The following is a 22,530-nucleotide window of genomic DNA, read 5'->3' as shown; positions in this document are numbered from 1 at the left end:
AGTATATTTTTATCTCTATTAGCATGCATTGATAAACCACAATTACACAGTCAATTTAAGAACAACCGGTCCAGTAGTTTCGCAGGTTACGCGTCTAATAAAAATCTACACAAATGCCAGACAGGCAGACAGACAAACAGACGAAAACTGGAGATCACTCACTGGAAGTAAAATTGTGGTTTTGGAACAATTTTTATTTAAAAACAAAGTAAAAATGTTTGCTTTATAAAGTTAAATTGTATTCCCTTTTAAATTTTCATCATAAATTTTTTTATTTGCGAAAAAAAAATGCTAATTTTGAACTAATGACGATAGCTGGATTTTACTTTCTCAAAACTCATTTAAATATAATATTTTTGTTTTTTATACTCTAGACACGTACATTTTTTGTAGTTTTGTGTTTTTGTTAGCTCATTTAAAGAAAATTATGTAATCCACATAAATATTTCAGCCCGATTTGAATAAAGTGTAGATATGCAGAAACAAAATTTTATTTACATCTAATAACAATAAATAATATCTACCGTATCAAAAAAAATCTAATAAATTGTTTTCTTGCATTTCTGAACTTCATCCAATTCTAACTAACAATTGTGTGCCGGTCTTTAATAATTAATCATTATTCACACTAGATAACACAGCATAGTACGACCAAGCCGATCGCAGAATCTAAAATAGTAGACATTAAAATTTAAAGTTACAACCCACCCAAAAAATACCCTTATAAAAGTTTCCAGTGAGAGAATAAATAAACCAATCGCCGTCATTCTAATAGGCCTTTGACACCTGATACTCAAAATCAGAAGATTTTTCTTAACCGGTGGCGGCTGATTAATCCACTCCGACTCGTATAAAGCGGAAATAATTTGGCTGCTCTGTCATCAATATATGGGGTGTCTCACTATTTTTTCAAATAACACAAGCGTACTTACTTTAACTTCTACAGTATTCCCAAACCAACAATACAGATGCATTTGTGTCGAAATTCCCGTAATATACAAAATATGACCTAGCCCTTCTCCGCTGGCAGGATTAACCTATTTAATAATTTAAAATTTGTAACAAATGTGACCAATTATTGAAACACTTACGAATGACAATTGAAACATTGTTAAAGCAAGAACGGACGTACTTGTGGCCATTTGTCCCAACGCAATCACACTAAAAAAAGTGTTGCTTTCTTGAGCAAAACTGAAATAAAATTTACACCACTATAAAATTATTTCAACAAAATGCTCTTACCGTAAAATTGCTTTGTGGTGTTTAACGCAATTAATCAGTTCCGTGTTAAAATTCGCATTATCCTTCAAAGTTCGTAGCTCTTCACACAAAATCTCGCACTGTACTTTGACGTACATCATAACTGCAAGAAATAAACTATCTACGTGGATATTCCCAACACTAATAGGCCAAATACACAACAATTGATAGAAGTAAAGAAGTTCATAATTTGGCGACACCTTGATTTCTACAGGGTACCAAGCATCAAAGGGTAACTGATAATTGTGCACTCCTCCAGTCAAAAATGGAGTAATAGACCACATGCTTATAATTACGCACAATATCGTAAGAAACCAAGCATAAGCCTTCCTCCAAGTACGCAAAGTAGCTTTCACTATTTCGAACTGTTGAGAAGTTTTAGGTCGAAACAAGTCACTGTTTAACGCTGCCAGCAGCTGCTTAAACGTCTTAATGTTTCTCACAAAAGTGTACATTTTGAAAGTCGCCTGCAAATTTGTTGTTGCCACAAATACTATTTTCGCCAGAGCTTGTAAATCATTGTAGACGTAGAAAATGTTAATTAGTGCACACGAGTTGTGTCCGACTAGTATTACAAGTGCGGCTACAGAGGCATAAAGTGTGTAGAGATCGAGTTTGTATAAGTCGTTGTTTTTGGGCCAAAGACCTAGACATCTCAAAACACGCAGATGTAGTTTAATGCATGATTTCCACTCAAAATTCTCCATTTTGATTACGATTTAGTGTTTGGCAAAGTGTCACAATACCGGTGAATTTACAACAAAAGCACTTGAAAACACAAACACACAAAATGATGAGAATTCAAATTATTTACCTGTTTTATAGTTCATGCGATGGAAACCGACCAATCAACTAGAAGCAATGTATGCATGCGCCATTGAAATTTTATTTTAAGTCTGCACAATTTTCATAATTTTTTTTTGCCTGGAAAAGTACCAATTGCCCTTTAAATTGGTTTGTTTTCAAACATATATGTGTTTGTGGAACCCTATTGTCATGTTTTTCATTTTGGTTTTGAAAGGGCGGCTTCATCTATTACGTACGGTTTCTCATGAATATTTTATAACAATAAAATTACAGACCTCCTTACTCCTGTAATGGATGTTTAAGTAACAAGACAAATAACCAACAATAGCACAGCTCTTTAATAAAGTCGAATGAAGGTACAAATACTTGTCCTACTGCAACAGCTTCTAGACACAGTAGTAATTTAAATAAATAGAGGCATCTTATTTCATAAGGTCATAGTTTATTGGCAACCATTTTAGTGTGTCAGTCAATAATGTAGCAAAATTATACGCTGAGAAATTTAGCTCGTTTGTAAATCGAACTAGGTTGCATTACGAAGGGAGAAAAATGGTGGATGCGCCGGGCTAGCGTCAAGGTGCCACGTAATGTGATGTGTTTAAATCGTTTTTGTAGCGTAAAAAAATTTTTTGACATTATTTTAGTTGCGTCACAAAATTCTGTTTCATTTAAGTGCTACCATAGTGGCTCCGGGATAACTCCAAGTGTCAAATTTTTGTATACACACTAGGTTATTTGTTATCTACTACGCTTTGGTACGTAAATCTAAGAATGTGGAAGCTTGCAAAAACATTTAAGAGTACTGTAAAGATTTAATACTGCAATCATCTGCAATTTGAAAGTTCTCACACACTTTTTTATGTGATTCACAACAAAATCACAAGTTTATTCTAGATGGGAAGCGACTGTATAATCACTATGTTTGTTTCTAATAAGTTGAGACATTCATACGTTTATTATATTGTGTCAATTTTTTGCATATCATTTCCATATTTTATTTGTAATAATTTTCACTCAGATGTTACTCACAAACTTTTTTAAAAGTTATCTTTTTGAACTATGTGTTGTATTAGTTCGATTCTTTACGAAATCAAAATATAAATGTAAACCAAACAAAGTTTACATTTTTTTATATGTTTGGAGCAAAGAAGCAAATAAGGACAAAATAAAAGATCAGTTTTAACGTTTCTCTATTCCACGAGTTTTTTTTTTTCTGTTTTTGGTTTCTTCTTGCACTAAGTTTTAATATAATCTATTCCATGCGTCTTCTTTTATTTCCACTGTCAGTGGTGGTTTAAGTTATTTAAAAGTGTTTTCGGTTTTATTTGAAAGAAAGAACGGATTTCAATTTTTATTTTTGTGATTACTGATTAGGTATGATCAAAATTTTCGAAATTCTATATGATGATAATACCATTAACAAAATATTCAAGGCTATGGATATTGACGTGCTGATTCCAAAAATATACCGTTTAGGGTCACAGGGAAATATTTTGGAATTATTCGGAGTGAAATTATAATTTTTTGAAATTTTTAAAAATTTCGATATTTCGGTGGATGATTCTGAAAAAATGGTTGTAATAATTGAGGAAATAATCCAGGAAGGGACTCCTGCGCCGCATAAGTGGAAAATTTCATTTTTCAAAAAGTCTTCTAAAAATTCTGGAAAAATTCAGGGTAATAGATCTTGAGGTGCTGATTTCAAAAATGTATCGTTTTATGGAGCAATATTTTCCCAACATTTGGAGTGTTATTCTAATTTTTTGGAATTGTTAAAAATTTCGATATTTCAATGGGCGATTCTGAAAAAACGGTTGGAGTAATCGAAGAAATGAAGCCGAAAGTGATTTCTGGGACCTGAAATATACAGGAAAATGTATTTAGTTGAATTTCGAAAATCGTCGATAATTGGTTAAAATTTGCATAAGTGGAAAATTTGATTTTTCAAAAATTCTGAAAAAATTCAGGCTAATAGATCTTAACGTGCTAATTTCAAAAGTATAGCGCGTGTAAGGTCAAGGAGCAATATTTTCCCAATATTCGCAGTGACATTCTAATTTTTTGGAGTTTTTAAAAATTTCAATATTTCAGTGGACGATTCTGAAAAAACAGTTGGTATAGTTGAAAATTTTATGTTTGAAAATGTCGTCTAAAAATTGTCAAAAAATTCGCGGTTATAGATCTTGATGTGGTGATTCCAAAAATATAGCGTGTTTATGGTTACCGAGCAATATTTTCGAAATATTCGTAGTTATATTCGAATTTTTTGAACTTTTTAAATATTCCGATATATCAATGGGCGATTCTGGAAAAATGGTTGGAATTATCGAAGAAATAGGGCCGGAAATGACTTCTGCGGCCCCAAATCTACAAGAAAGTGTTTTAAAAGAATTTCGAAAATCGCCAGAAATTGATCGAAATGTGCATAGTAGAAAATTTCGTTTTTTGAAAAAATCGTCTATCATTCTCAAAAAAATTTGAGGTGATAGATCTTGAGCTGCTCATTTCAAAAATATAACGTATTTAGAATCACGGAGCAACATTTTCGCAATATTCGGAGGGAAATTCGATTTTTTGAAATTTTTAAAAACTACGATATTTCGGTGAGGGATTCAAGAAAAACAGTTGGAGTTATCGAAGAAATGGGGCTGAAGTGACTTCTGCGGGCCGAAATCTACAAGAAAATGTATTTAGTTAAAATCGAAAAAATTTGAAAATGGGTCGAAAATTGCATAGTGGAAAATTTTATTGTTAAACAAGGCGTACAAAAATTCTCCAAGTATTCAGGATTATAGATCTTGACGTATTCATTCCAAAGATATTAGTGTTTAGGGTAACGGCGCATTATTTTCGAAACATTGAGAGAGACATTCGATTTTTTTGAAATTTTTAAAAATTGTGATATTTCAATGGACAATTCTGGAAAAACGGTTGGAGTTATTGAGGAAATGAGGCCGGGAGTGACTTCTGTGGCCCCAAATCGACAAGAAAATGTGTTTAGTTAAGTTTCGAAAATGGTCGAAAATGAGTCGAAATTTGCATAAGGAGGATATACGTTGCGGACAATTTTACTTTTGAGAAAGTCGTCAAAAATTTTTCAAAAAATTCAGGGTTATAGATCTTGTCGTGCTGATTCCAAAAATGTAGCGTGTTTAGGGGTCACGGAGCAATATTTTCAAAAAATTTGGTGTGCATTTCGAATTTTTTTAAATTTTAAAAAATTGCTATATTTAAATAGGCGATTCTGGAAAAACAGTTTTAATTAGCGAAGAAATGGGGCAGGAAGTGACTTCTGCAGCCCAAACTTTACAAGAAAATATTTTTAGTTAAATTTCTAAAATTGTCGAAAATGGGTCGAAATTTTCATAAGGAAGGTAGTGGAAAATTTCATTTGTGAAAAAGTCGTCTAAAAATTCTCAAAAATTCAGGATAATAGATGGTTTATGGTCACGGAGTAATATTTTTTCGAATGTATCTATCTATCGTTGCTCAAGAAAATTTTATTTTGTTCAATAAAATCAAAGTTTGTTTCTTGAAGTTGTAATTCAATTCCCTTTCAGATTTTTGGCAAATTTGCTGATCCCAACAATTCTCGAATCCCAGAACACCCTTTCCCCAATTAATTCGGATTATCGAGGTTATACTTTTTTCAATTTGGGAGCTGTAATTACGAAAGCAACGAGTCGAAAAATGTTTACATAGAACTTAATTAGTCCCTGAAGCACCACGAGATAAATTTCTAGAAGTTGATTTTGCTAATTTAATTTTATAATTCTCTATTATAAACTTCTTATTAGTTTGCCACTTGTCCTAATTCTCTTCTTAGACACCTGCAGGAGAAAATATTTTCATTTCGAACATTTTTAACTCAGAAAAAATAGCATGCTCGTCAAGACTAACGACACATTCAGTATGTTCTAACAGATAAACATCGTGATATTTACTCCACATAATTGAAAAGTTCTTGTGTGATTCCAAACACACAAATAAAAATTTAATTTTCTGGTCAACCCCATTTTATCTGCTACATTTTTACAAGGATAAATGGGTCTTAAAATTATAGTAATTACCGCCCATCGCCAACATTGAACTGCTTATTATCTATTTTGTTGTATTGACAAGTTTCGGTCTGCGGTCTGAAATGATAGCTGAAACATGAATAATGAACAAAGACCAGTGGTAATTAGTAGATGACAAATTTCTTAACTACGTCGTCGCATTAATAAAAAATATTCTTGAGTTAGACGTTGAGGGAGCTGTGGTGAATTTAGCAGTCACATTTATACAACAAATACGTTAGTTTGGAACGATTGAACTAAGTATTACGTCGTCGTAGTGATGCAGCTTTGACTTTAATTAACTTTCAGATTCGCACTTACGTAGAAAATACTATAATACATATGCATAGGTACTAACCAAAATCATGATTTTATCAATTCTAGTGGCACAGGCAGTTTATAAGAAAAAAAAAAGAAAATAGAGTAAGAATATTTTTTCCTCCTTACAACTACTAAGTTTTTTTTCAGGTGGGATAAATATGAAGAATTCGTTTCAAAGAGCGAATAATTTTAAATAAATTATATAGTGTCTACTTACTCACAACTACAATATCAAAATGGAAGATAATTAGACCAGAAAGATTTTTTAATAATGCTGCTTAAATTAACCGTGACAGTGTGACAATAAGACTTAATTTATAAATAATTTTTAGAAAATGTTTGATCGATTAGTATTTTAAAAAGAGGTAGCAGGTCATCAAATATAGAACACACAAAACAATTGTTGTTACATTATCCCGGCGCATCCACCATTTTTGTTCCCTATGTAAGAATTGAAAAAATAAATAAATTTAATTCCTCTGTGTGTAATTTCATTCCAAAATAGGCAAATATTGACTGATATGTTAAAAAGCTGCCAATGAACTATGACCCTATAAAATAAACTGCTCTCGTTTAACTAAATTACAACTTTCTCTGGATGTTGTTTTAGTAGGAAATATTCGCTTTATTAAAGAGCTGACTTCAGCCGGTTACTTGTCTCTTCACCTAAACATCCATTACAAAAGTGAGGCCTCTAATTTTATCCATATAAAAAATTCATAACAAAACGTACGTAACACGTGCTTCCATCGGTTAAAATATAACTAAAACACCCATAATAACAGGTTCCCAGAAAATCATTCAACATTAAAAATAAGACAATTAAAACAGTGATTAATATTTCACCAAAAAAATACATAATTACAACTGAACAGACTTAACCTAGTAATTTTATTGGCGCAGACATAAACTGCTTGCACTCGATTGGTCGGTTTCGAGTCCAGGAAATATATAACAAGACAGAAACCACTTCATCAGTTTATCTATTTGTGTTATCAAGTGCTTTCACCACGAATTTAGACAAAACTAACAACAAGCGAAATGGAAAATTTCGACTGGAAAACCACAATCAAAATAAATCTGTTCGTCTTGAGAACCGTAGGACTCTGGCCCAAAGATAACGAATTGTACAAACCGGACTTCTACACAGTTTACGCCTCTTTAGCAGCAATTGTAATAATAGGTGGCCACAATTTATTCCAACTAATCAACATCTTATACGTCTACAACGACATAAAAGCTCTAACAAGAATAATATTCGTAGCGACGACGAATTTCCTGGCAGCTACGAAAATGTACTTTTTTGTGCGAAATCTGAAAATGGTTAAACAGTTGTTTGTAAGATTAAATAGTGAACAGTTCCGGCCTAAAACCTTTGAACAGTTGAAACTTGTGGAGCCTACTTTAAAAGGTTGGAAAACAATTTACGGTGTATATGTTACAATTGTATGCAGTATTGTGTTCATGTGGTCTATTAACCCATTTTTGACTGGTGGAGTCCAACAATACGAACTACCATTTGATGCTTGGTATCCAGTTCAAATTACAGTGTCGCCAAATTATGAAATTCTTTACGCCTATCAGCTTGTGTGTATTTGGCCTATTAGTATGGGTAACATCAATCTGGACAGTTTAATTTTTGCTGTTATGATGTACATTAGAACACAGTGCGATATTTTGTGTGACGACCTGAGAAAGCTCGAAGATAATGAAGCTTTTAATAGAAAATTAATTAGTTGTATTAGACACCACAAAGCCATTTTACGGTAAGTAGATTTTGTGGTCTTTCTGTACTATATCAAATTGGTTTCAGTTTTGCTCAAGACAGCAACAATTTTTTCAGCGTGATAGCATTAGGACAAATGGCTACAAGCACGGCAGTTCTTGCTTTAACAATGTTCCAGTTAACATTCGTAAGGTTTTATTTATGATGGTATTTCTTACAAACTTAAAATTTTTTCATAGGTTAATCCTGTCAGCGGTGAAGGTTTGGGTCATCTTTTGTATATTACGGGAATTACAGCCCAGATTCTTCTATACTGTTGGTTTGGAAATAAAGTAGAACTTAAAGTAGAGGTATGCAGGTGTTAGTTAATAAAAAAATAATCGGTTGTTTACAGAGTAGTCAAATTATTTACGCCTTGTATGAGTCGAAATGGTTTCAGCAACCGCCACCAGTTAAGAAAAATTTTCTGATTTTAAGCATCAGGTGTCAAAGGCCTATTAAACTGACAGCAATTAATTTGTTCACTCTTTCGTTAGACACTTTTATCAAGGTAAATGTTTTAATTAACTATATTGACACAACTATTTAATTCCGGTGTTAACTATTTTAGATTCTGCGATCTGCTTGGTCGTATTTTGCCGTCTTATCAAGTGTAAATAAGTAAGTGTAACAGAATAACTTACAGTAAGATAACCATTTCAGTATATTCTAAAATTTTAGTAACGTTAGTAACGTATTTTTTACATGTAATGCCAAAATTGTGTTTGACGAAATTAGTAATTTCAATAAATTTTCTAGCACAATAAAATGATAATCTGTATAGTTTTGTGTGTTTTTCTTTTGTACCATAAGAGAAATGTATGTTAGAAGTGACAACAATTTGATTCTATAAGTCTAGTTTTATGAACCAAGAACTTATATTTTTAGCAAGATTGTTGCCTCTCCTTTTCATTGCAGCGTTTAAATGTTTCAAATTCTGGTAAATAAAAAATTAGTATGAAGGTTAATACTCCTCATTTATTTCAGCTTTACAAGTGTGCAAATCATGTTGTTGTGTGGTGTTGTCGTTTTTGTTGTTTGCTACTGTACTCTCAAACAGAGTAAAAAACAAAAACAAAAAATAATGTGTAACGTTATAACGGTTAATAATTTAGTGATTTTTTTAAGTAATTTTTCACAATTACATCTGCAAAAAAAATGAAAAATAATTTAAATCTGACCGACGAGTATAATTTTTATGGCTCCATATTGATCTGACTCGGTTCTGTTGTGGCGTGTACATTCATATAAAACAGTAAACAGTAAGCATCCATGAAATTACTATGTAATTTAATATATTACATATTTTGTAATGATTTCAATATTCAAATCACGAAAATTATAAAAATTCTGTAATTATTTTCAATGCAAGCATTTTTTTTTTCAAAATTTCTCTAATGATTCCAAATATCGACTAAAATTTGTATCGATTGCCAACGCTCAAACAACTCCTGAAAATGATTGTTTAGCTGGAACTAGTCAAAATTTTAGCCACATAAAACTACGAAAATCTACTTTAAGCCCGTAGAGTACGAAAGTACAAGTTACCCAATTCTCCTTTTTGATCGTTTGTTCAGACATTTGTAAACTCTGTTTAGACAAATAATCATCGGAACAACGAAACTTAAGTACCTGAATAAAATTTTAGGTTCATTTTGAAATTATTGGAACGATTGTAAACCCCTAAACCAAATTTAGATATTATCCTTTCCAAAAAATGGATGACTTTTTCCTAAGTTATTTTTAAATAAATCTCACATCAACCATTCAATATGCTACGTTGGTACATAACTTCATTATTAGCTCAAAAATTACACACCGAAATTTACCGATATTTTGACGTAAATACGGACATTACGAAAATCTGTTCCTTAATGACTTACTATTACGGTACTATTAATACTTCGCAATATAAAACTTATTTTATAAATATTATTATCAATGGGAAGAATCTTCATAAAATTTTTGGGACCCTCTAACATTGTGATTACTTGTTATTTTAATGCGCGCGTCCAAATTATCGTAATTAACTCAACCCAAAAATTTAATACTTTCTGGCAAAACTTCATTAAATACCGGGTGAGTATTTGTGTTTGTGACCCGATGTCAAATTAACATTTTAAGCACGAATTCCGTTGCTGCTTCTCATTGGTTTTTAGGCGTTCTCATGTCAAAATTGACACTCTGAGCTGCCATGCTAACACTGCTATCAATAATTCAGAATTACCAACCCAAAAATTTGTTCAATCATTAAGAGTCACCTGATATATTGTTATAGGAGCGCATTTTCTGATTTCACACCTAGTTCCTAGTTTTTCTACAATTTCAGAAATCCAGTTAGATTTGGTAAATATTACTTTACACACATCAAAATTAATTTATTTTTTCTTCACCGGATGAAAAAAAAAAGTTAGCTAACTACGCAGTGATCTTGACACTTTTGGTAAAGCAGTAGTAATTTTATGTTTAAAATTATGGAAGCAGTTGGACAAATCTTAGCGTATTATTATGTACACGATATTCCTAACATTGATCTAACATTTGACAACAATCGGTCCAGTAGTTTCGGAGATTATTTTCGGACAGGCTGGCGAAAACGGGAAACCTAATTTCCTAATCCAGGGGTACGAATTGTTGAGATAACATGAAAGTAATCCGGATGGAACCTAGTACGAAAAGTGCAAAGTCTTATATACAGGGTGAGTCACCAAGGTCGCCCACGCTCTTCCACATTTCATTAATTATTAGAAATAGAAAATAAACTAAAGATCGAAGCTCTACGGTTTTTTGACTACAAGGCACTAAAATTAGTTTTAATTGACTCTGTTCTGCTTTTAACTTAGTTTTTTTTTTAATAGAATACCGCATTTATTTTTACACATTCAGATTAACCTCTTCTTAGGCTTTATAAGCGCAATGTATTTCTCAAATTTTGATATGACGTTGCGACAGTGAGTGTTAATATACAGAGTATTTAGACAAAAAATAAATTGTTGCAATTTTCAAAAACCGATATTTAAATTTTTTCAAATATAACACCTTGAATTTTTTGTTACACCTTATTCTGTTTTTTAATTTCTTTTATTTTTGTTAAGTATTTTCTGTATTTGAAGTTAATGGTTATTGCAACTTTTTACTACTTTTAGGAGACGCAGCAACATATTCAAAGAAAAATAATATAATATTTTATATCTATTGGAATTTTTTCTGAACTTTTGCACTACTAAAATATTTCAGGAAAATTGGAATAACTGTGCAACGTCGCACAGAATTTCAAAAATAAACAGTGGTTATAAAGTGTAAGGAGTCAGAATAAACAGCTTTATGCCTTTTTAAAAAATAAAACTAATACATTACAATAAAAAGCAGCACATTTCTTGCGGTTAAACATCCAGTAAATGTGGAGAATGTTCATCATTTTGTTCAAAGCACATGCTCGCTCTCTTTTTAATTTCAAAAAGTTCTATAACATCCTTTCGTCAACAACTTCCTCACAAACTGAAGTTCTTCCACGCAACCACCAAGAGATTTGAAAACGACTGTTTTGTTATTTTAACTTCGATCAACGAAAATTACTGGAATTCGCACTTGAAAAACGTTAAAACAATTAAAAGGATGACTTTAAATGGCAGGTTACAAATGGCACTAGACATTAATGTGACGAGTGAGAACTGTCACAATGAGGTATCATTTCAGCGAAGCGGGATTTTTTAAATCCATGGCCAACTATGCCCTTAGAATTATTTATAAAAGCCCTGTATAAAAATATAGAGGGTTTTCCATTAATAAAGGATTACCCTACCATAACAAAAAAATTTTGTAGCTGTTACTCAGATAAACTAAATCTTAGCCGTTCTTTAGATGTAGCTCGGGATAGATAAAATAAAAAATTAAATAAAATTTATTAACACTACATTTATGCACAAAATTTTTCACAACTTACAAGGTAGTAACAATTATAGGTGTAACATATTTTCTCTTCCCTTTCTTATTTATTGTTAACAGTTGACAGCACTGCAAAATAGGACCAAGCGGATCGCAAAATCTGAAAAAATTCTGTTTTATTTAATTTTTTTTCAAGCGTAATACTCACCCCAATAAAAGTGTGTAGAGAAAGAGTAAATAAATTAATTGCTGTTATTTTAATAGGCTTCTGACATCGTTGACATAGTATTATTATATTTCTAATAGCCGACTCTGACTGACCAATCCATTGAGATTCATAAACCGCGTACGGGATTTGTGCACTCTAAAACTTAACGTAATTATTTTACTCAAACTTTAGTCAAAAAATCAACCTTAAGTTCCACTTCATTTCCAAGCCAACAGTACCAAAATATTTCGGCACTCATTCCAAAAATGTAAGCAACATGAGTATATGCAACCCCACTGGAAACATCAACCTAGAAAAAAAAATTAGTCATAGCAACAACGTAACGGGATATTTACCAAACTTAACTGAAACATAGCCAATGCTAATGCTGCTGTACTCGTGGCAATTTGCCCCAAAATAATATAATTGAAAAAATCGTTGCTATTTTTGGCGAACCTGCAACGAAAATTGTTACACCCACTCTAGAGAGAAAACTATGATAATCTTACTTCAGTATTTCTTCATGATGTTTAATGCAGTTGGTTAATTTCCGACCGAAATTCTTATCGTCTTCAAGGTGCTTCAAATCATCTATTAATATATCACACTGAATTCCGATGAACATCATAAATGCGTAGATGAAGGTGTCCAGATTCAGATTACTTACGGTTATAAACCATATACAGATCAATTGATAAACGTAGGCCAGTTCATAATTTGGAGACAAATCTGTCTTGAAAGGATACCAAGCTTCAAAAGGTAGCTTGTGGTCTTTCACCCAATGATTTATAATTGGTACAATCGACCATAAAGTCACATTCGAATAAACAATGAGACAGAAGCTAAAATACGCAGTCTTCCAGCTTCTAACAGACCGATTCACCAGTGGCAAATGACGAGAAATTGTAGGTCGGAACTGGTAAGTGTTAAGTGTGATGAATAATTTTTTGATGAGTTTGAGGTTTCGTATGAAGAAATATCTCTTGACTACGGCGAAAATATTAGTCGCTGCTATAAATATCGTTCCTGATAAGGCTTCCAAGTCGGCGTAGACGTAATAAATATTCACAATTTGCGACAAGTTGTGTCCACCAATAATCGTAATGCTTGTAAATGTGGAATATAATAAATAAAGGTCCATTTTATAAACTTCATAACCTGCGGGCCACAGTCCAACGAATCTCAACACTACAAGATTAACGTTGATGGTTTTTCTCCAGTCAAACTTATCCATAATTAGTACGCCGACTCACTGAAATTTATTATCTGTCAAGACAACCGAGCTTAAGAGGAACACTAAACTGGCGAATAATTTTCTTTCTTATATCAACACCAACACTACTTGTCGACCAATCAAACGTCTCCAATTTATCCTCCGCCAATAAGCTGTCAATTTGGCAAAATTATCTGTTTGTCGTGCATGATAAAATATGTAATTTTGCGATAAATTCTGGCATTTGTTCAGAGATACTCTTTAATGCTTTTATTTTCAAACATGCTATCGTGTTTTCATTGATAGTACATTTGCATCCCAATGTCACTATAGCCTTGTTTATTATTAATATCGACAAAATTAAAGACAAACAAGGAGTTGTTTTAGCAGTAATGTATGTGTAGCCTGTTAATATTAAAAAAAATAACAGAGTGCCGTATAAGTCTGTAATAAAGCTTGTGGAAAATGGTCAGGTAGCACATAAGTTTTAGTAATGTGTTAAAGTATTGAAAATAGGTAAAGGACGACACGTCATAGTCCAGGTCAAGGTGTGATAAAAATACATGTTTACTAAATGGATAAATTTACAATCACAGATTTATATGTATATTTTAAAACAACAATAAAGTATGTGATTAACTGACTAATTAATAGACATTTTAAATTTATTTAAGTAGAAAAAAAAAGTTAATTGTGTTACAATGTTTGCACAAAATTTATAAAAATTAAATTAAAAAAATGGTGGATGCGCCGGGCTACAAATTGTAGTAACAACAAATTAAAATAATTCCATAACATCAAGTAACTTTGTAATTACTGTTGGAAAACATTTTTTTTTTTGTATATTAAAGTACATTTTTACCGAATTTATACAAAGTAAAAAATTGAAATATACTGCTCCTCTAAAATTTCACCTTGTAATAATTATGGCATTATGTTAGAAATTTAAATCTTCATTTAATCAAATTACATGTGGACCCAAAATGAATGGAAATAATTAAATTTTTTTTCTTTCACTTTTTAAAAAAATTGAAAATTCTGGGGTTGCCGGTGTTTTTTTTTTTTTTCTTAATTTTCAAGAATCTTGGCGATGGTTTGTTTATGGAAGAATTTGAAAAACTTGGCATCCTCGATGTCTTTTTGAAACAATTGAAAACAACATCTTTGGGGGTCCGTTGGTGTTTTATGTCAAAACGAATTTAACACAACTCCCAAAGTTCCTGGTATTTTGTTTCAGAATTTAAAAGACTTTTAGTAATTCTTGGTGTTTTGTATTTAAAAGAGATTTAAAGAGATAAAAGAACCTTCGCGTTCCTCGTGTCTTTTTCGAAGAATTTAAAAGAACTTTTGGGCCGCTGGTGTTTGGTTTTTGAAAGAAATTAGAAGAACTTTGGGAATATCTGATGTTGTTTTTGAACAAATAGTGGAAAGAATCTTGGAGGCTGTTGGTGTTTTTTAAGAGATTTAAAAAGATTGGAGATCTCTGGAAAGAGATAAAAGTACTTTTGAGGTCCTTAGGATCCTTCTGGAAGAATTTAAAAAATAGTAGGGGTTCTTGGTGTTTGATTTTTGAAAGAAAGAGTATTGGGAAGAATCTGGTAGACCATTTGTCTTCTGTTTTTAAATGAGATTTAGACATGCTTGCCGATATCTGAAACGGGATAAAAGTACCTTAGGGTCACGTTTTCTATTGTTTTCAAGAAAATTTGAAAGAACCTTGAATTTTGGAGCCTTCGGTTTTTGAAATAAATGTGTGGTCCTTGTAGTTTTTTTGAAAAATTTACAAAAATTTTGGGGATACTAATGTTTGATTTTTGCAATATATTAGAACAACTGATGTTGTTTTTGACCAAACAATCTTGAAGACCATTAGTGTTTTGTTTTTAAAAGAAATTTTAAAAAATTTGGGGACTTTCGAAAAGAGATAAAAGTTGTCTGAAGACATCTAGTGTTTTATTTTCAAGAGAATTTAAAAGACTTTTGGGGTCCTTATTTTCTTTTTTGAAGATTTTAAAAGAATTTTTAGACCCTTCTTATTTAATTTTTGGAAAAAATTAGAAGAATCTTGGCGGTCACTGGTGTTTTATTTTTAAAAGAGATTTAATGAAACTTAGAGATCTTTGGAAAAAGATGAAGTACTTAAAGGTCCTGTAGTATTTTGTTTTCAAAAGACTTTGAAAGAACCTTGAAGGCCAGTGCCTAAGGGTGTGGGGACAAAAAATCTGCACAAATTTTAATTTACCGAAAATCGAGTTAGCTTTGAGAAAAATGACGGTTGACGTTATGACATTTTTTGACAGTTGTTAAAAATTGTTATGCCTAGTTCCTCTTGAAAGTTTCAATATTTTTTGTAATAATGGAACACTTAAATGAAAATGATCGCCGATCTGTGATTGCCGAATTTTATAGAAGGCATATGCATTTAAAAAAGTCATTCACCGTTAATCACTTCTTCCAAATGGGGATATCAAAAAGGACAACTTATAGCATTTGCAGAAGAGTAGAGAATGGGAATTCGGTAGAAAGACAAGTAGGAAGCGGAAGACCAGCAAGAAAAATGCCCCAGAAGAAGAGAGAAGCCTTAGTCAATCAAAGTCACGGTAAACTTGGTGTTTCACTAAGAAAACTTGGACGGAAATTTAAAATTGACAAAAAGTATGTTAGCAACATATTAAAGGAGAACAATGTCAAGCTTGCAACACGAAAATCCGCCCCCAAATATTCAGAAAAACAAAAGCTGGAACAAAAACGAAAATTAAGGCATCTTTCTGAATCCGCTTTTTCCCCCTCAAATGGAACTGAAATAATCATCGATGACGAATCCTACTTCACTTTTGATGGTAGCGATACTGCTAACAATAAACATTTCTATTGCAAGGAAGGAGAAGAAGTAGATGATAAAGTGAAATTCAAGCGTCATAAAAAATTTCAGTCCAAGTTGTTGGTCTGGTTGGCCATTTCTTCACGTGGACATTCTACTGCGTTTATTTGCCCATCTGGAAATTCTGTTAATGCAGATATTTCTGAAAAACAGTGCATTAGGTCTCGACTTGTCCGCTTTATAAGAGAAAAGCATTCGGATGGCAATTTTGTATTTTGGCCAGACATGGCAACAGCTCATTACGCAGCTAACGTTATTGCTGCATATAATGAGTTAAACATTCCTTTTATCCCTAAGGACAAAAATGTTCCCAACGTACCTCAACTACGCCCAATTGAACGTTTTTGGAGAAACCTAAAGAGGAATGTGTACGAAAATGGATGGGAAGCCTCGATACATGCAGAATTAAAGAAGCGTATACTGCTGAAAATACGGCAAACAAAAATATCGGCTTTTACAAATTTAATGCGCCGTGTTAAAACAAAAATTCGTAAAGCAAGCAGATATGGTGCAGATTGTGTTCTTTAAAGTTGTTTTTATAAATGTTGTTGATCACCTTATTAATACCTGCTTTTATAATACAGTTATTCTAGTTTGAAATTTGTGCAGATTTTTTGTCCCCACACCCTTATTTTGAAAATTTTAAAACTTTGGGCACTCCTGCTGTTGTTTCTGAAAGTGAACTGGAAATGCCATTAATGTTTCGTTTTTAAAACAGATTTAAAGAAATCTAAAACATTTGGAAAAAGGTAAAAGTGTCCTAGGATCCTCTAGGGTTTTGCTTTCAACAGAATTCGAAACAATGTTGGGTTCCCTAGTGTCCATTTCAAAGAATTTAAATGTGTCTAATTTCTAATTTAAATGTATCTAACAATAATTCAGCTGAGAAGCTGCCATCATAAAAACATTAATTTTTTCAATCACTTACTTAACTTAGTTCTAAAGTGCTTTACAGCTTTATCATTGTATTAATTTTCCAAAAATTCGAAGACCCACTAGAAATTAATTTCAAATTTTGCCAGTGTATTTTCTAAGCGGAAGGGAGTTTGTGAGGGCCTTATTAACATATTATTTTTTCTCATAAATTTAGTCGATGCGCTTGCCAAAAACCTGAATTTTAAAGGTAGTTTTAAACTCTTAAGAACACATGTACTTGAAACAAAGAACTAACTGAGGTTTTCGGTAATTTATGACTAGGATCTGCTTCATACTTGGACCATTCTTTACTTTAAAAATCCTCTATATTTAAATCAAAAGATCTCCTGCATTTTAAACATTTTTAGCATGCTGAAACCACCTGTTGCAGTGCAGTATTACCCTGTAGAGTTATCTGCTCGCGATATTGATTATTCGTAAGTAGGTGAAACACTGCGTCTATAAATTGTTCGCAATTGCTGTATAGCAGAAAAAATAAAACGGCAATTTTCAGGAAACGTGTTATTGACTGTTGTATTTTCTTTATCTATCATTTTTATAGTTTACTGGCCCCGGTGACGTGTGTTGATACACGCTATCCTAAAGTTCTGTTGATTGAATATTACACATTTCATATGAAATATCGAACAGACATTAACACATCCAAAACATTTACATTTACTTAACATTATTTTTAGTTTCAAATAAACTAACTTCTTATTTTCGTTCGACCGCGGTATAAGGGTTAAATTAAACAAACTTTTAGATTTCAAAGTTTTCATTATCGATCTACATGTACTCTTTAGCATTCTAAAGCTGTACTACTTATAAACACAGATACAAAATAACAGCCACATGGAACTATAGCAACAAAATTAATACAGTATTACTCAGGGCCATTTAGGAATTATTTTCGTACTCTTGTGGTACTGACTATGCATTGACATTCGATAACAAGGCAAAATAGGAGTACGCTGATCGCATAATCTGAAAATATTTAGTTTGACTTAAGTAAGTTGATTTTATACAAAACCTTACAGCAATAAAAGTTTGCAGAGACAGCGAAAACAGCTTGATGGCGGTAATTTTAATGGGACGTTGACATCTAATGCAGAAGAAAATTATGTTTCTCTTAACTTTTGGAGGTTGATAAATCCAATTCGATTCGTATACAGCATTTGGAATACGACTACTCTACAAAGCAAACATATACAGATATTAAAACAAAAATAATGCTAAATTTTTGTGAACAACCTTAACTTCCAACTCGTTTCCAAACCAGCAGTACAAGAAAATTTGCGTTGTAATTCCGTGGATATAGAACATGTGAGATAGGCCTTCTCCGCTTACTGGACTAACCTGAATAAAAAAACAACATTAATCAAACTAATCACATATAAATTTCTATAGATAAGTAAATACATACCAAAGTTAACTGAAACATAATTAACGCAGTCACTGAAGTACTGGTAGCAAATTGCCCTAAGATAATCCAGTTGAAAAAATCATTGCTGGTTTTGGCTAAGCTAAAAACAAACTATTTTCATCATCACTATACAACAACTAGCATATAAATTACCTTACAATAACCTTATGTCTTTTGATACATTCCACGAGCTCCTTATCAAATGATAGTGAATGAAGACTTCTTAAGTTGTAACACAAAAGATCACATTGGACACACAACAACATCATCAATGCCATTACTATGCAGTCCAGATTCATATTACATACACTCATAGGCCACATACAGACCATTTGATAAACATAAGCAGCTGCATAATTTGGTAACACCTGAGTATCAAAAGGAAACCAAGCTGCAAAAGGTAGTCGATGTTCTTCCAAATCACCCAAAATGGGAGCAACTGACCACATCAATAAATTGAAAATTACAACCGTGTGATACCAAATATAAATTCTTTTCCACCTTTTCAAAGAAGGCTTTATTAGTTCAAGTTGGCTTGGAGTTTTCGGGCGAAAATCCAGTGTGTTTAAAGTGTTCAGAATATTCTTAATTTTCGGAACATTTTTTAAGAAGAGGCACATTTTCGTGATCGCCAGAAGATTAGTGGTCATCAATAGAATACTCGACGTTAAAACTTCAAAATCGGTGTAGATGAAGTAGATGTTGATTAGTTGCGATAGGTTAAATCCAGCGACGAGAAAAACTGCTAATGAGAGGGCGTAAACTAAGTAAACATCACGATTGTACAATCCGTTGCCTTTCGGCCACAAACCTACACTTTTTAAAACTAGAAGGTTTTCGTAAATGACATTTTTCCAGTCAAAGTTATCGACTTCGTAAATCATATTTAATAATAATCGTTCATTATCGAAATAAGTTTTAGCCACTTGACAACACACACAATTGTTCAACTGAGACTTTTAAGCTTTTTATATATTTTTGTTGCACTCTGTCTAGCTGTCAGCACTACTGTGTTGCGTCTGAGCTACAAAATTATGTGTTTGGGTCTTTTCAGTAGTTGTGTGTTATTATGTACCGCTTTATTTCCCTATGCTAAACATATGTTGTGTTATTTTTTTCTACCAGTTAAGTAAATTTTGTAAAATAGTAGCTCCCTTTGCAAGTTCCTATTAATTATTTGTCTACCGGGTTTGTTGTTACACTTCGTAATTTAATATTAATGACGACAATATTAAAGGTAAGGAAGCAGGCTTTTCATTAATATCAGTTGCATCACAATGTACTGAAAATAACTGTTTATTTCCAGACCTTTAATAAAATTCAGTCATGTTAAACAATGAGTACGACAAGTTGATTGTTGGTCCCCGTGTACATGTACTAAGACAATTGTTAAATGTTGGCACCTAACAATAAACCCACTAATACATGAAATTTTATATTTTGCTTAGTGATAACAAAGAATTTTGTAATGCTGTAATAAAGTTTGTGGAAAATGCACAAGTTGTAAATTATGGTTTGATGTATTGGAAGTATGTATTGACCATAGACAGAAGGCTGTTCAAGGTTTGAGAATAACAGTTTACATACATTTTTTAATCTACCAAAATAAAGACTCAGTTTAAATTTTCATTAAATTTAAAAACACACATTATTATAAATTTTTATTCAAAAAACTGTGCGACTTTAATCTATTTAATTCTGCAAAAATTTCATGATTGCCTGATAATTTTTTTTCTGTGATTCTGTTGTGTCCTCCAACCTATAAAAAAGGCTTATGGGATGGACAATATCAAAATTAAGTACATAGTTTCAATTCATCGAACAACTGAAATGTTTCCTGTTGCTAAAGAATAAGCAAATTTAATTTAAAATTTAAGAATGAGTTTTGATGTTTTAATAACAAAAAATCAAATATGTTTGCTTAAAAAAAGGTGGAGGCGCCGGGTTACTGTAGTATACAGATTATGTATATCATATTAAATATTTATAGTTCATCCTAGCCAAATAAAAAAAAATACCAGTAAATTACCTCAGCAACTAACAATTTTTCTTTTAATAAATTTCATCACTTTGGATCTCAATTTTATAAAAATGTTTTAAATCCACGCATGAACCAAAAATTGGTCCAAGGTTATTTAGACAGGACTTCTCAATCCTCGAAGTGCAGTAAAACATATTGAAATTTCTGGAAAAATGTTTGTTTGATTTGGTGAATTTTACTTTATTATCATCACAGATATTTGAAAGAAATTTGAATTTTTCTGAAGGGAGTGTATAATGAAAAATATTATTCCGTTCCAGAAACTCAAGTATTTTGGGCCTACACAAATGTGCAGTTTGATTTATAGAAATTTAAAAATTTTTCATATTTTTGTCTATGAGTGATACAATAACCCCTAGAAGTTAAAATAAAGATATGTGCATAGCGTTGAGTGAAGGTAAAGAAGCATGCAACACACATGTTTTATGTGAGTTTTTCCATTAGAAAATTTTTTGATGTTCTAAAAAATAGATTGATTAAGACAAATAATATTTTTTCACATTTTAGTTAGGATTTATTCGGTTAAATTTTAAGAGGTAACCACTACTTTGGGAGAGCTAAACGGAAAAATTTTTATGAAAAATTTATTATACTTACGATAATCTTCAAGCTTTTGCAATATTTCAGAGTTCTGTGGTTTCAAGTTAAATTGTAAAATGTTGTTATTCAATTTAGATTTTTTTTTTTTTCAAAAATCTGGATGTTCACGATAAAATATCGAGATTTACTCATAAATCACAAGTGAATGAGTATATTATTTTACAAAAATTAAATACTCCAATGTGCAAAATTCTGATGTGCCGCCATTATATTTTTGGTGGAGATGACTAGATAAAGTTTGGTTGGCGAATTATCATCTATACCACATTCTTAACACACATGTAAAATATGTCAACAATTGTCCTGTACTTTCAGAGATTATCTAACTAATTAAAAAATCGGCAGACAGACAGACTGACTGAAACGGGAATTTTTCGTACTCTAGGAGTCGTGAAACGTCGAGAAAACCTGAGAGTAGCCATTCGCTGAATGAATTCTATTACAATGCTTCCGTAACGTACGCTCGGGAAATAATAATGTGAACAATATTTTCGTTTTTACATTAATTACCATTTTTAATATCCGTTACGGATTAATACCAATCACTATACTGGTAGTTGCAAGTTTGTTAGTCCTTCAGCAGTTGTAGCAGTTTATTTTAACACTAGTGTGACAATTAATTTAATGATATTTGTACTCAAAATTGTAATTATTAATTAAATAAGCTCCGTTTTTTACATTTTTATAACGCTAGAGCCACCTGTTGATAGTGTACTATTACCGTGTAGAGTTATCTGCAGGTGATATTGATTATTTCTAAGTAGGTGAAATATACCACGTGGATAAATTGTTTTGCAAACTATATCCAGTTCAAGAATTGAGACGAAAATTTTCAGGGGAAACACTATCGAGTATTGTGTTTTTTTCTGTACTAAAGTTTACACATCTAAGTAATATGTATTTTCGAAAAATAACGCTCGGTTATAATAAAGGCTAGCATTTTTGGTCCTTCAGACTTATAAAAAAATACGTGAATGGGTTTATGAAAAATAAACCCTATACGAGTATATCTAAAGAGAATATGGACAATATCATAACAAATTATAGAGTTTTTTGTTGTTTTACCAGTTTTATTGCAAAACGGCTATTACTTGACTGTTTTGCAATTATTCTAAATAATATTATATAAATAATAAATATGTTAAAAAAA

At 31.8% G+C, this 22,530-nt stretch overlaps 4 protein-coding genes across 4 annotated transcripts; 1 reads left to right on the top strand and 3 right to left on the bottom strand.

The window, feature by feature from the left end:
* Positions 1 to 612: 612 nt before the first annotated feature.
* LOC135139345 (odorant receptor 49b-like) lies at positions 613 to 6,144 on the bottom strand. The gene is made up of 7 exons (XM_064069550.1): positions 6,138 to 6,144; positions 3,435 to 3,501; positions 1,243 to 1,914; positions 1,092 to 1,191; positions 921 to 1,037; positions 720 to 875; positions 613 to 669 (listed from the first exon to the last, which is right to left on the bottom strand). Exons 1-7 carry the CDS (start codon positions 6,142 to 6,144, stop codon positions 613 to 615), a joined length of 1,176 nt encoding a protein of 391 aa, XP_063925620.1.
* A 1,343-nt stretch (positions 6,145 to 7,487) lies between these two features.
* LOC135139496 (odorant receptor Or1-like) lies at positions 7,488 to 8,836 on the top strand. Its single transcript, XM_064069753.1, has 5 exons — positions 7,488 to 8,212; positions 8,260 to 8,359; positions 8,412 to 8,516; positions 8,567 to 8,722; positions 8,783 to 8,836. The coding sequence occupies exons 1-5, from the start codon at positions 7,488 to 7,490 to the stop codon at positions 8,834 to 8,836; spliced, it is 1,140 nt and encodes a 379-aa protein (XP_063925823.1).
* A 3,363-nt stretch (positions 8,837 to 12,199) lies between these two features.
* Positions 12,200 to 13,538, bottom strand: LOC135139344 (odorant receptor Or1-like). The gene is made up of 5 exons (XM_064069548.1): positions 12,814 to 13,538; positions 12,661 to 12,760; positions 12,510 to 12,614; positions 12,305 to 12,460; positions 12,200 to 12,256 (listed from the first exon to the last, which is right to left on the bottom strand). The coding sequence occupies exons 1-5, from the start codon at positions 13,536 to 13,538 to the stop codon at positions 12,200 to 12,202; spliced, it is 1,143 nt and encodes a 380-aa protein (XP_063925618.1).
* A 4,708-nt stretch (positions 13,539 to 18,246) lies between these two features.
* Positions 18,247 to 19,623, bottom strand: LOC135139343 (odorant receptor Or1-like). The gene is made up of 5 exons (XM_064069547.1): positions 18,893 to 19,623; positions 18,740 to 18,839; positions 18,568 to 18,672; positions 18,352 to 18,507; positions 18,247 to 18,300 (listed from the first exon to the last, which is right to left on the bottom strand). The coding sequence occupies exons 1-5, from the start codon at positions 19,621 to 19,623 to the stop codon at positions 18,247 to 18,249; spliced, it is 1,146 nt and encodes a 381-aa protein (XP_063925617.1).
* Between the last annotated feature and the right edge of the window lie 2,907 nt (positions 19,624 to 22,530).

This window comes from Zophobas morio, unplaced genomic scaffold (genome assembly GCF_036711695.1).
Source record: "Zophobas morio isolate AGI-343-1 ecotype UQ-CSIRO unplaced genomic scaffold, CSIRO_AGI_Zmor_V1 ptg000031l, whole genome shotgun sequence".
NCBI classification, from domain to species: Eukaryota; Metazoa; Arthropoda; class Insecta; order Coleoptera; family Tenebrionidae; genus Zophobas; species Zophobas morio.
The sequence above is the reverse complement of the archived record's forward strand: the minus strand, read 5'-3'. Positions and strand labels throughout refer to the sequence as shown.